The sequence below is a fragment of the Bombina bombina genome, chromosome 3 (genome assembly GCF_027579735.1).
Source record: "Bombina bombina isolate aBomBom1 chromosome 3, aBomBom1.pri, whole genome shotgun sequence".
Lineage (NCBI taxonomy): Eukaryota > Metazoa > Chordata > Amphibia > Anura > Bombinatoridae > Bombina > Bombina bombina.
This window is the reverse complement of record NC_069501.1, coordinates 1,085,876,819-1,085,889,741: the sequence shown is the minus strand read 5'-3', so window position 1 is coordinate 1,085,889,741 and position 12,923 is coordinate 1,085,876,819. Positions and strand designations below refer to the sequence as shown.

The window sequence follows — 12,923 nt, the reverse complement described above, 5'->3', positions numbered from 1 at the left end:
TAGCTGTGGTTTTTTTTTTTTTTTTTTTCTTTCTGATGCCTTCACTTGTAATATGAATACTGCAGTATTCTATAAGAGTCTATATAAAAAAAATGGCAGCAAAATCAACCTCAGTGGGAGACCCTAACCCATTTTAAAAGGGTGTTCCTGCAGCTGCTTGTAATGCAAGTCTCTTATCAGCAACTTTCCTGAGTAAATTTAATTCTTTTCATGCCAAAATATAGATTTAATATGAAAAATTATTGCTTTTTTCATATGCACAACAAAATTTGAGTAAAATGTCCCTTTTCAAGTTTGAAGTAAACTTTACTTTATTAAAAAAAAAAAATTTCACTAAAGTTTGTGCCGTTTATCTTGTGTGATTGATTGCTACAGCTTTAAAGGGCTATTATAGTTTGCAAAATCTAATCCTTTAAAGCCTGCAGTACCGTCTGTTTAACCCCTGCAATGGGGTACAACACACAGTGGAAATACTGCGCTAGTTCATGTAACTTTGATTTATAATGGCCCTTTTTAAAATGAAAACAAATTAAAAGAAACATAATTTTAAAATACCCACTTAGAAACAAAGAATGAATGTGACATCCCTTTTTAGGGTTGCATCATTTTGTTATTCCTCGCAGTGTTTTACAGCTGCAAATGAGTTAAATGCATACTCCTCTCCAAAGCAGCAATACTGGGATCCAGCTGAAAATATCTAGTGAGCCAATGACAAAAAGGAGTATGAGTGTAGGTAGCCGCCAGCCAGCTCCTAGTAAAACATTTCTTCTCTGGAGTCTATCTAGGTATGCTTTTCAACATTAATATAAAGAGAAAGTAAATTCTATAACTGATGTAAACTAACCAGTCTCTGTGGGTCCGCATTATCATTGTGCCAGCGGACATCGATAAATGCCGACAGCATGCGCTGTCGGTATTTATCATTGCACAAGCATTTCTAGTGAAATGCTTGTGCAAAGCATGGGCTGTCAATCAACCTGATCGTGCTGATTGCTGTCCGCTGCTTCTTTACTCCTGTTTCCAGCAATCTGGAAACTATGGGGGTAGATTGCAGCATCCGCTGCTTGTTAAATCTACCCCTCTGTCTGAAGGTTTTTCATTTTGACTTTCATGTCCCCTTTTAATAAATCTTGTTATAGCTGTGCATTAATAGTTCATCTGCTTAACTAAATATGCATTTGTCTTGCAGGTCTCCTTTAACAGAGAAAAATAACTTAGTAAACCTTCCCAACCAAACAGAAGCCAATAAACTGAAGCAGACTAATCTGGTATGATGGATGTAATTGTGTGTTTTTGTTTCTGCTATAGAATTATTCCTTTTTTACATCCCATACTTTAATCTAGATTTGATTGTGGTAGCCTGCATCTTTATGTATTTAAGGGGCAATGTGACCATAACACTTGTGCTATCTGCGGAGAAGCTTTATTTAGTATTAATATCACACACTTTGTCAAAATTAAACCTGATCTTTAATTCTAAATATACTTTTTGTTTACAATGTTTCTCTTAAAGGGACAGTAAATATAAATGTTTCTTGTGTGCTCGATTAAACAGCGGTTTTAGTAGGATTGCCATATTGCTGCTTTAAGTACCTGATATTCAAAACCTTGCTGCTCAGGTGAGAAACACACATTTTACATGTCAGGAGCAATGTTCCCTCTAAATTTTTTTTTTGTCTAGCAAATTTTACTACAGTAATTGTCACTATTTTACAGGTACAGTATTTATTGAATGCTGTGCTAGTGTCAAACCAAACGTAGCACTATTTCGCCCCTAATATATGTTGGTTCAGACGTGTTTTTAAACACACTGGCAAGGGAAAAGAAAGCTAAAACTGCCTTGTCTTATTTTAAGGTGGTTCCCACTTTTTAGAGCGGGGCTCCAGTCCCTAACCCGCTGTATGAGCGGTGTATATGTATGTATGTATGTAAAAAAAAGTTTTTTTTTGGGCTGCAAGATTAATTGCATATGTGATATAAAAACCGCAAGAGTACGCAATTTAAAAATAAAAATTCCGTCATGAAAACTGAGGATGAGTCAATGACTCATCCTCATGTTTTCCTGGACAGTCACTCGGATAAATAACACATGACGCAGTGTGCATTGTACTACCTTTACTGCACTTAGAAACACAAATCATGCTGCTGGATAGTCGGCACTTTTCAGGTTTCTCCATGCACTCTGCTTCATATGTTACTTATACCACAGCTAAAAAAGTACAAGAAGACAGAGGGGCGCCTCATGTGTGGTATAATCAGATGGTATGATACAGAACAAACAGAATGGAGCCAAATGAGTACTCACATACTATTGAAGCACACCTATGTGCTTGTAGAGACAAGCTGCAATTTCAGATAGGTGTGACAGCTCACCCTCCAGGCAAAACTGTGTAGCTGGTGAGAGATTAAAAAACAAACAAAGAAAGCACTACATGTGCAGACCATTAAAGGTATAACCGGCAATATCTCTTAGATGATACAGATGGGTACTCACATACTCCTGTAGCACACTTATGTGCTGGTAGAGGCAGGCTGTAACTTTATGACAGGTGTAGCAGCTCACCCTAGATGTAGATTCTTGGTTGTGCAGGGGTGTAGGTCCCAGTGAGCAATCAGCAAAGGCAGAAGGTAGGAAAAGAACTCCACTCAGAGTACATTTAAAATAAAGTGTAGCTATTTATTAAAAACAAAGATTAAAAAAACACCACAGCAGTTGTTTATGATGAGTGGATAAAAGGGTATACAGTGGCACCCCTCAAATGCAACGCGTTTCTCGGTTAGAACAGTTTCATCAGGCATCCGAGAAACGCGTTGCATTTGAGGGGTGCCACTGTATACCCTTTTATCCACTCATCATAAACAACTGCTGTGGTGTTTTTTTATCTTTGTTTTTAATAAATAGCTACACTTTATTTTAAATGTACTCTGAGTGGAGTTCTTTTCCTGCCTTTGCTGATTGCTCACTGGGACCTACACCCCTGCACAACCAAGAATCTACATCTAGGGTGAGCTGCTACACCTGTCATAAAGTTACAGCCTGCCTCTACCAGCACATAAGTGTGCTACAGGAGTATGTGAGTACCCATCTGTATCATCTAAGATATTGCCGGTTATACCTTTTTAATGGTCTGCACATGTAGTGCTTTCTTTGTTTGTTTTTTAATCTCTCACCAGCTACACAGTTTTGCCTAGAGGGTGAGCTGTCACACCTATCTGAAATTGCAGCTTGTCTCTACCAGCACATAGGTGTGCTTCAATAGTATGTGAGTACTCATTTGGCTCCATTCTGTTTGTTCTGTATCATACCATCTGATTATACCACACATGAGGCGCCCCTCTGTCTTCTTGTACTTTTTCAGCTATACCCGGACCAGTCGGTGAGGAGGAGGCAGCCCACATATGAACATTCTAGATCCCATTTTCTCCGGTCATACATTTCAAAGAAAGACTTTGATCTCTGTATTATCCTTTATTCAAGGATTCAAAGGTTTTTTTATTTTATATATATATATATATATATATATATATATATATATATATATATTTTTTTTTTTTTTTATTATTATTTTGTTTGGTCCTTGTGATATTTGAATTGTTCTGTATTATCTACGCATAGTGATTCATTTTTTGCACTGAGTTACCCCTGCACCTTTAGCGCCCCCTCTATTTTGTTGTTATACCACAGCTAGACTGACTGTCTAAGAAAACATGGACAATGTGGTAAGAACTGGCCAGCTAATTTTATTTCGATAAGCTTTGTATGTGTTGAGTTCACTTGTTTGTATTATGTACTCTAACTGCTCTTAGTGTTCTGTTATTTACTACAGAATAGCTGTGTGATGTAATATGACAGGCTGCAGGATATCACGATTGACCTTGTCAATGCCACATCCCTCATATTTGCCTGGACAGTCACTCATCTAAATGAATAACAAATGCAGCAGTGTGTGCATTGTACTACCTTTACTGTACTCATACACAAATCATACTGCTGTAAAGTCCGCACTTTTCAGGTTTCTCCATGCTTACTGCTTCATATGTAAATCGTACCACAGCTAGACTGACTGCCCAAGAAAACATGACAATGTTGTGACCTAAGAACTGGCTAGTGTCTACTTTTCAACTACAGTACAGGCAGCTTTTTTTTTTTTTTTTTATGTTCGCAGAGTGTATTGGACATTGAGAAACATGTACATTAAGATTCTGTAGTGTTTAAAAAAAAAAAAAATTATTATTTTTTTTGGGTCAAATCGCGAATTTCATTTTTGGCCAGATATATAGATAGAACATGGCACTATTGTTAGAAAAGGAAAGATATGCTATTACCTTAAATCAATTCTATTAAAATATTCCTGCACCGTTAAATTAAAAAAAAAAAAAAGTCTTTGCCCATTTTGATAAGAAACATAACAGAAAAGTGAAAGTATGATTTGGAAAACCTTTTTCAATGTATAAAGTGTGTGTATATATATATATGTCCATCTAGCTATGTTACCCTCCTAGGGACATCTGCCTGGGTACAAGAATGAGCAATATAATCCTTGAAAAGTAAATGCACTCACAGGTCTTCTCAATCAAAGTGAAAACAAAGGTTTGTTTTATTTCAGGGATATCTTCCCCTTCATCAGCATAACATAAAAGTGAAAATGTGGCCAATTTATACATACATACAAAATGCAAAAACAAATTAACAAGCAATACCTGTGTGTAATCAGTGAATTCAAACCTATCGGCATTAAGCTGGAACGCACGCCTTGCGTTCCACTCAGAGTGAAAAAAACCGGAAGTGCTATGTGTCTAAGCACTACCGGTGTGGGAATGTCAAAATAATATATTATCCGATTTCAACAAGTTACATTTCTTCTGTTATGTGTGATCAGTCCACGGGTCATCATTACTTCTGGGATATAACTCCTCCCCAACAGGAAATGCAAGAGGATTCACCCAGCAGAGCTGCATATAGCTCCTCCCCTCTACGTCAGTCCCAGTCATTCTCTTGCACCCAACGACTAGATAGGATGTGTGAGAGGACTATGGTGATTATACTTAGTTTTTATGACTTCAATCAAAAGTTTGTTATTTTAAAATAGCACCGGAGCGTGTTATTACTTCTCTGGCAGAGTTTGAGGAAGAATCTGACAGAGATTTTTTACTATGATTTTAACCGGAGTCGTTAAGATCATATGGCTGTTCTCGACCATCTGAGGGAGGTAAAGGCTTCAGATCAGGGGACAGCGGGCAGATGAATCTGCATTGAGGTATGTGGCAGTTTTTATTTTCTGAATGGAATTGATGAGAAAAGCCTGCCATACCGTTAAAATGACATGTATGTATACACTTCAGTATTCTGGGGATGGTATTTCACCGGAACTACTGTGTTAAAGGTCACTAATCCTTTTAATAACTATTCTCATGTTAAACGTTTTTGCTGGAATGTAGAATCGTTTACATTGCTGAGGTACTGTGTGAATAAATATTTGGGCATTATTTTCCACTTGGCAGTTTTTTGCTTTAATTGTGACAGTTTCGTTTCTCTTCACTGCTGTGTGGGAGAGGGAGGGGCCGTTTTTGGCGCTCTTTGCTACGCATCAAAAAATTCCAGTCAGCTACTTTTATATTTCCTGCATGATCCGGTTCATCTCTGACAGATCTCAGGGGTCTTCAAACTTCTTTGAAGGGAGGTAAATTCTCTCAGCAGAGCTGTGAGAATTCTTATAGTGACTGTGTATAAAAAACGTTGTTTTGTTTTCTTATGTACAAATTTAATTAGTGTTGTTATTTACTAATGGGAACAAACCTTTGCTAAAAGTTGTGTTGTTTTAAAGTTTGATGCAATAACTGTTTTTCAGTTCATTATTTCAACTGTCATTTAATCGTTAGTACCTCTTTGAGGCACAGTGCGTTTTTTTGCTAAAAAAGATTATAACCAAGTTGTAAGTTTTTTTGCTAGTGTGTTAAACATGTCTGACTCAGAGGAAGATATCTGTGTCATTTGTTCCAATGCCAAGGTGGAGCCCAATAGAAATTTATGTACTAACTGTATTGATGCTACTTTAAATAAAAGTCAATCTGTACAATGTGAACAAATTTCACCAAACAGCGAGGGGAGAGTTATGCCGACTAACTCGCCTCACGCGACAGTACCTGCATCTCCCGCCCGGGAGGTGCGTGATATTTTGGCGCCTAGTACATCTGGGCGGCCATTACAGATAACATTACAAGATATGGCTACTGTTATGACTGAAGTTTTGTCTAAATTACCTGAACTAAGAGGCAAGCGTGATCACTCTGGGGTGAGAACAGAGTGCGCTGACAATGCTAGGGCCATGTCTGATACTGCGTCACAGCTCGCAGAGCATGAGGACGGAGAGCTTCATTCTGTGGGTGACGGTTCTGATCCAAACAGATTGGACTCAGATATTTCAAATTTTAAATTTAAATTGGAGAACCTCCGTGTACTACTCTCAACGATTGTAACACTGTTGCAATACCAGAGAAACTGTGTAGGTTGGATAAATACTTTGCGGTACCGGCGAGTACTGACGTTTTTCCTATACCTAAGAGACTAACTGAAATTGTTACTAAGGAGTGGGATAGACCCGGTGTGCCGTTCTCACCCCCTCCAATATTTAGAAAGATGTTTCCAATAGACGCCACCACTCGGGACTTATGGCAAACGGTCCCCAAGGTGGAGGGAGCAGTTTCTACTTTAGCTAAGCGTACCACTATCCCGGTGGAGGATAGCTGTGCTTTCTCAGATCCAATGGATAAAAAATTAGAGGGTTACCTTAAGAAAATGTTTGTTCAACAAGGTTTTATATTACAACCCCTTGCATGTATCGCGCCGATTACGGCTGCGGCAGCATTTTGGATTGAGTCGCTTGAAGAGAACCTTAGTTCCTCTACGCTAGACGACATTACGGACAGGCTTAGAGTCCTTAAACTAGCTAATTCTTTCATTTCGGAGGCCGTAGTACATTTAACCAAACTTACGGCTAAGAACTCAGGATTCGCCATACAGGCACGCAGGGCACTGTGGCTAAAATCCTGGTCAGCTGATGTTACTTCTAAGTCCAAATTACTTAATATACCTTTCAAGGGGCAGTCCTTATTCGGGCCCGGTTTGAAAGAAATTATCGCTGACATTACGGGAGGTAAGGGCCACGCCCTACCTCAAGACAAGGCCAAAGCTAAGGCTAGACAGTCTAATTTTCGTCCCTTTCGGAATTTCAAAACAGGAGCAGCATCAACCTCCACTGCACCAAAACAGGAAGGAGCTGTTGCTCGTTACAGGCAAGGCTGGAAGCCTAACCAGTCCTGGAACAAAAGCAAGCAGGCCAGGAAACCTGCTGCTGCCCCAAAGACAGCATGAACCGAGAGCCCCCGATCCGGGACCGGATCTAGTAGGGGGCAGACTCTCTCTCTTCGCCCAGGCCTGGGCAAGAGATGTTCAGGATCCCTGGGCACTAGAGATCATATCTCAGGGATACCTTCTAGACTTCAAATTATCTCCCCCAAGAGGGAGATTTCATCTGTCAAGGTTGTCAACAAACCAGATAAAGAAAGAAGCGTTTCTACGCTGCGTACAAGATCTGTTAACAATGGGAGTGATCCATCCGGTTCCGTGGTCGGAACAAGGACAAGGGTTCTACTCAAACCTGTTTGTGGTTCCCAAAAAAGAGGGAACTTTCAGGCCAATCTTAGATTTAAAGACTCTAAACAAATTCCTAAGAGTTCCATCGTTCAAAATGGAAACTATTCGGACAATCTTACCCATGATCCAAGAGGGTCAGTACATGACCACAGTGGATTTAAAGGATGCTTACCTTCACATACCGATCCACAAAGATCATCACCGGTATCTAAGGTTTGCCTTCTTAGACAGGCACTACCAGTTTGTAGCTCTTCCATTCGGATTGGCTACGGCTCCAAGAATCTTCACAAAGGTTCTGGGTACCCTTCTAGCGGTACTAAGACCGCGAGGGTTTTCGGTAGCTCCGTACCTAGACGACATTCTAATACAAGCTTCAAGCTTTCAAACTGCCAAGTCTCATACAGAGTTAGTTCTGGCATTTCTAAGGTCGCATGGATGGAAAGTGAACGAAAAGAAGAGTTCTCTCTTTCCTCTCACAAGAGTTCCATTCTTGGGGACTCTTATAGATTCTGTAGAAATGAAGATTTACCTGACAGAAGACAGGTTAACAAAACTTCAAAATGCATGCCGCGTCCTTCATTCCATTCAACACCCGTCAGTAGCTCAATGCATGGAGGTGATCGGCTTAATGGTAGCGGCAATGGACATAGTACCGTTTGCACGCCTACACCTCAGACCGCTGCAATTATGCATGCTAAGTCAGTGGAATGGGGATTACTCAGATTTGTCCCCTACTCTGAATCTGAATCAAGAGACCAGAAATTCTCTTCTATGGTGGCTTCATCGGCCACACCTGTCCAGGGGGATGCCATTCAGCAGGCCAGACTGGACAATTGTAACAACAGACGCCAGCCTACTAGGTTGGGGCGCTGTCTGGAATTCTCTGAAGGCTCAGGGACTATGGAATCAGGAGGAGAGTCTCCTTCCAATAAACATTCTGGAATTGAGAGCAGTTCTCAATGCCCTTCTGGCTTGGCCCCAGTTAATAACTCGGGGGTTCATCAGGTTTCAGTCGGACAACATCACGACTGTAGCTTACATCAACCATCAGGGAGGGACAAGAAGCTCCCTAGCAATGATGGAAGTATCAAAGATAATTCGCTGGGCAGAGTCTCACTCTTGCCACCTGTCAGCAATCCACATCCCGGGAGTGGAGAACTGGGAGGCGGATTTCTTGAGTCGCCAGACTCTTCATCCGGGGGAGTGGGAACTTCATCCGGAGGTCTTTGCCCAAATACTTCGACGTTGGGGCAAACCAGAGATAGATCTCATGGCGTCTCGCCAGAACGCCAAACTTCCTCGCTACGGGTCCAGATCCAGGGATCCGGGAGCAGTTCTGATAGATGCTTTGACAGCACCTTGGAACTTCAGGATGGCTTATGTGTTTCCACCCTTCCCGCTGCTTCCTCGATTGATTGCCAAAATCAAACAGGAGAGAGCATCAGTAATTCTAATAGCACCTGCTTGGCCACGCAGGACTTGGTATGCAGATCTAGTGGACATGTCATCCTGTCCGCCTTGGTCTCTACCTCTAAGACAGGACCTTCTGATACAGGGTCCATTCAAACATCAAAATCTAACTTCTCTGAAGCTGACTGCTTGGAAATTGAACGCTTGATTTTATCAAAACGTGGTTTTTCTGAGTCGGTTATTGATACCCTGATTCAGGCTAGGAAGCCTGTTACCAGAAGGATTTACCATAAAATATGGCGGAAATACCTATACTGGTGCGAATCCAAAGGTTACTCCTGGAGTAAGGTTAGGATCGCTAGGATATTGTCCTTTCTACAAGAAGGTTTAGAAAAGGGTTTATCAGCTAGTTCATTAAAGGGACAGATTTCAGCTCTGTCCATCTTGTTACGCAGACGTCTGTCAGAAAGTCCAGACGTCCAGTCCTTTTGTCAGGCTTTAGCTAGGATCAAGCCTGTGTTTAAAGCTGTTGCTCCACCATGGAGTTTAAACTTAGTTCTTAACGTTTTACAGGGTGTTCCGTTTGAACCCCTTCATTCCATTGATATAAAAATGTTATCTTGGAAAGTTCTGTTTTTAATGGCTATTTCCTCTGCTCGAAGAGTCTCTGAGTTATCAGCCTTACATTGTGATTCCCCTTATCTGATTTTTCACTCAGACAAGGTAGTTCTGCGTACTAAACCTGGGTTCTTACCTAAGGTAGTCACTAACAGGAACATCAATCAAGAGATTGTTGTCCCATCCTTGTGTCCAAATCCTTCTTCAAAGAAGGAACGTCTTTTACACAATCTGGATGTAGTTCGTGCCCTCAAGTTCTACTTGCAGGCAACTAAAGATTTTCGCCAAACTTCTTCCTTGTTTGTCGTTTACTCTGGACAGAGGAGAGGTCAAAAAGCTTCTGCTACCTCTCTCTCTTTTTGGCTTCGTAGCATAATACGTTTAGCCTATGAGACTGCTGGACAGCAGCCTCCTGAAAGAATTACAGCTCACTCCACTAGAGCTGTGACTTCCACTTGGGCCTTTAAGAATGAGGCCTCTGTTGAACAGATTTGCAAGGCTGCAACTTGGTCTTCGCTTCATACTTTTTCCAAATTTTACAAATTTGACACTTTTGCTTCTTCGGAGGCTATTTTTGGGAGAAAGGTTCTTCAGGCAGTGGTTCCTTCTGTATAATGAGCCTGCCTATCCCTCCCGTCATCCGTGTACTTTTGCTTTGGTATTGGTATCCCAGAAGTAATGATGACCCGTGGACTGATCACACATAACAGAAGAAAACATAATTTATGCTTACCTGATAAATTCCTTTCTTCTGTTGTGTGATCAGTCCACGGCCCGCCCTGTTTTAAGGCAGGTAAATATCTTTTAAATTATACTCCAGTCACCACTTCACCCTTGGTTACTCCTTTCTCGTTGATTCTTGGTCGAATGACTGGGACTGACATAGAGGGGAGGAGCTATATGCAGCTCTGCTGGGTGAATCCTCTTGCATTTCCTGTTGGGGAGGAGTTATATCCCAGAAGTAATGATGACCCGTGGACTGATCACACAACAGAAGAAAGGAATTTATCAGGTAAGCATAAATTATGTTTTTCAAATGTGATCTAACCTTTAGCACCAATCATATCTTAATGCTAATGAACCACTTCAAACTGTGAGTCAACATATACTTTTCTCTTGTTAAGTGTATCCAGTCCACGGATCATCCATTACTTATGGGATATTCTCCTTCCCAACAGGAAGTTGCAAGAGTTCACCCACAGCAGAGCTGCTATATAGCTCCTCCCTAACTGCCATATCCAGTCATTCTCTTGCAACTCTCAACATAGATGGAGGTCGTAAGAGGAGTGTGGCGTTTTATACTTTAGTTTATTTCTTCAATCAAAAGTTTGTTATTTTTAAATGGTACCGGAGTGTACTGTTTATCTCAGGCAGTATTTAGAAGAAGAATCTGCCTGCGTTTTCTATGATCTTAGCAGAAGTAACTAAGATCCATTGCTGTTCTCACATATTCTGAGGAGTGAGGTAACTTCAGAGAGGGAATGGCGTGCAGGTTTTCCTGCAATAAGGTATGTGCAGTTAATATTTTTCTAGGGATGGAATTTGCTAGAAAATACTGATACCGGAGTAATGTAAGTAAAGCCTTAAATGCAGTGATAGCGACTGGTATCAGGCTTATTAATAGAGATACATTCTCTTATAAAAGTGTAATTTAAAACGTTTGCTGGCATGTTTAATCGTTTTTTTATATATGTTTGGTGATAAAACTTATTGGGGCCTAGTTTTTTTTTTTCCACATGGCTGGCTTAAAGTTTGCTTAGAAACCGTTTCCTCAGGCTTTCCACTGTTGTAATATGAGTGGGAGGGGCCTATTTTAGCGCTTTTTTGCGCAGTTAAAATTACAAAATGAATCATCCAGCTTCCCTCAGCAGTCCCATGAATACTACAGGACATCTCTAAAGGGCTTCCAAAATCGTTTTTAGGGAAGGTAATCCACAGCACAGCTGTGGCAGTTTTGTTGTGTCTGTTAAAAAATGTCTGTCGTTTTTTTTTTTATCTGTTTTTTGCATTAAGGGGTTAATCATCCATTTGCAAGTGGGTGCAATGCTCTGTTAACTTATTACATATACTGTAAAAATTTCGTTTGATTTACTGCCTTTTTTCACCGTTTTTCAAATTTTGACAATTTGTTTCTCTTATTTACCTGACTGAGTCCAGGTTGTCAAAGTTTCTAACTTACTGCCGTGTTCTTCATTCCATCCGCGCCCTTCGGTGGCTCGGTACATGAATGTAATCGGCCTAATGTTAGCGGCAAGGGACATAGTAACGTTTGCACGCCTACATTTCAGACCGCTGCAACTATGCATGCTCCGTCAATGGAACGGGGATTACACAGATTTGTCCCCTTCTTAAATCTGGACCAAGAGGCCAGAGATTCTCTTCTCTGGTGGCTATCTCGGGTCCATCTTCCAAGGGTATGACCTTCCGCAGGTCAGATGGGACAGTTGTTACAACAGATGCCAACCTTTTAGGTTGGGATACAGTCTGGGACTCCCTGAAGACTCAGGGATAGTGGACTCAGGAGGAGACCCTCCTTCTAATAAATATTCTGGAACTGGGAGCGATATTCCATGCTCTTCAGGCTTGGCCTCAGCTAGCAACTCTGAGGTACATCAGATTCAGTCGGACAATATCACGACTGTGGCTTACATCAACCATCAAGGGGGGAACAGAAGTTCCCTAGCGATGTTAGAAGTCTTAAAATAATTCACTGGACAGAGACTCTCTCTTGTCTATCAACTCTCCATATCCCAGGTGTTGAGAACTGGGAGGTGGATTTTCTAAGTCGTCAGACTTTTCTCCCGGGGAAGTGGGAATTCCCTCCGGAGGTCTTTGCACAAGATCAAGCAGGAGAGTGCTTTGGTGTTTTTAACAGCGGCTGCGTGGCCACGCAGGACCTGGTATGCAGATCTGGTGGACATGTCATTCTTTCCATCATGGTCTCTGCTTCTGAGACAGGACCCTCTACCTCAGGGTCCTTTCAACCATCTAAATTAAACTTCTCTGAGATGGACTGCCTGGAGACTGAACGCTTGATATCAAAGCATGGCTTCTCCGAGTCGGTCATTGATTCCTTAATACAGGCATGAAAGCCTGTCACTAGGAAAATTTAACATAGATATAGCATAAATATCTTATTGATATGAATCCAAGGGTTACTCATGGAGTAAAGTCAGGATTCCCAGGATACTATCTTTTCTCCAAGATGATTTTGAGAAAAGGGTTGTCGGCTAGTTCCTTT

The 12,923-nt window shown here is 41.0% G+C and overlaps 1 protein-coding gene across 1 annotated transcript in view; it reads left to right on the top strand.

Annotated features, from left to right (window-relative positions):
• The window catches only part of CKAP2 (cytoskeleton associated protein 2), a 79,435-nt gene that overhangs the window by 16,313 nt on the left and 50,199 nt on the right, over window positions 1-12,923 (top strand). The window contains exon 3 of the mRNA XM_053708388.1: window positions 1,190-1,268. Within this exon, the coding sequence (XP_053564363.1) occupies window positions 1,190-1,268 (79 nt within the window). The remainder of the gene's footprint in view (window positions 1-1,189; window positions 1,269-12,923) is intronic.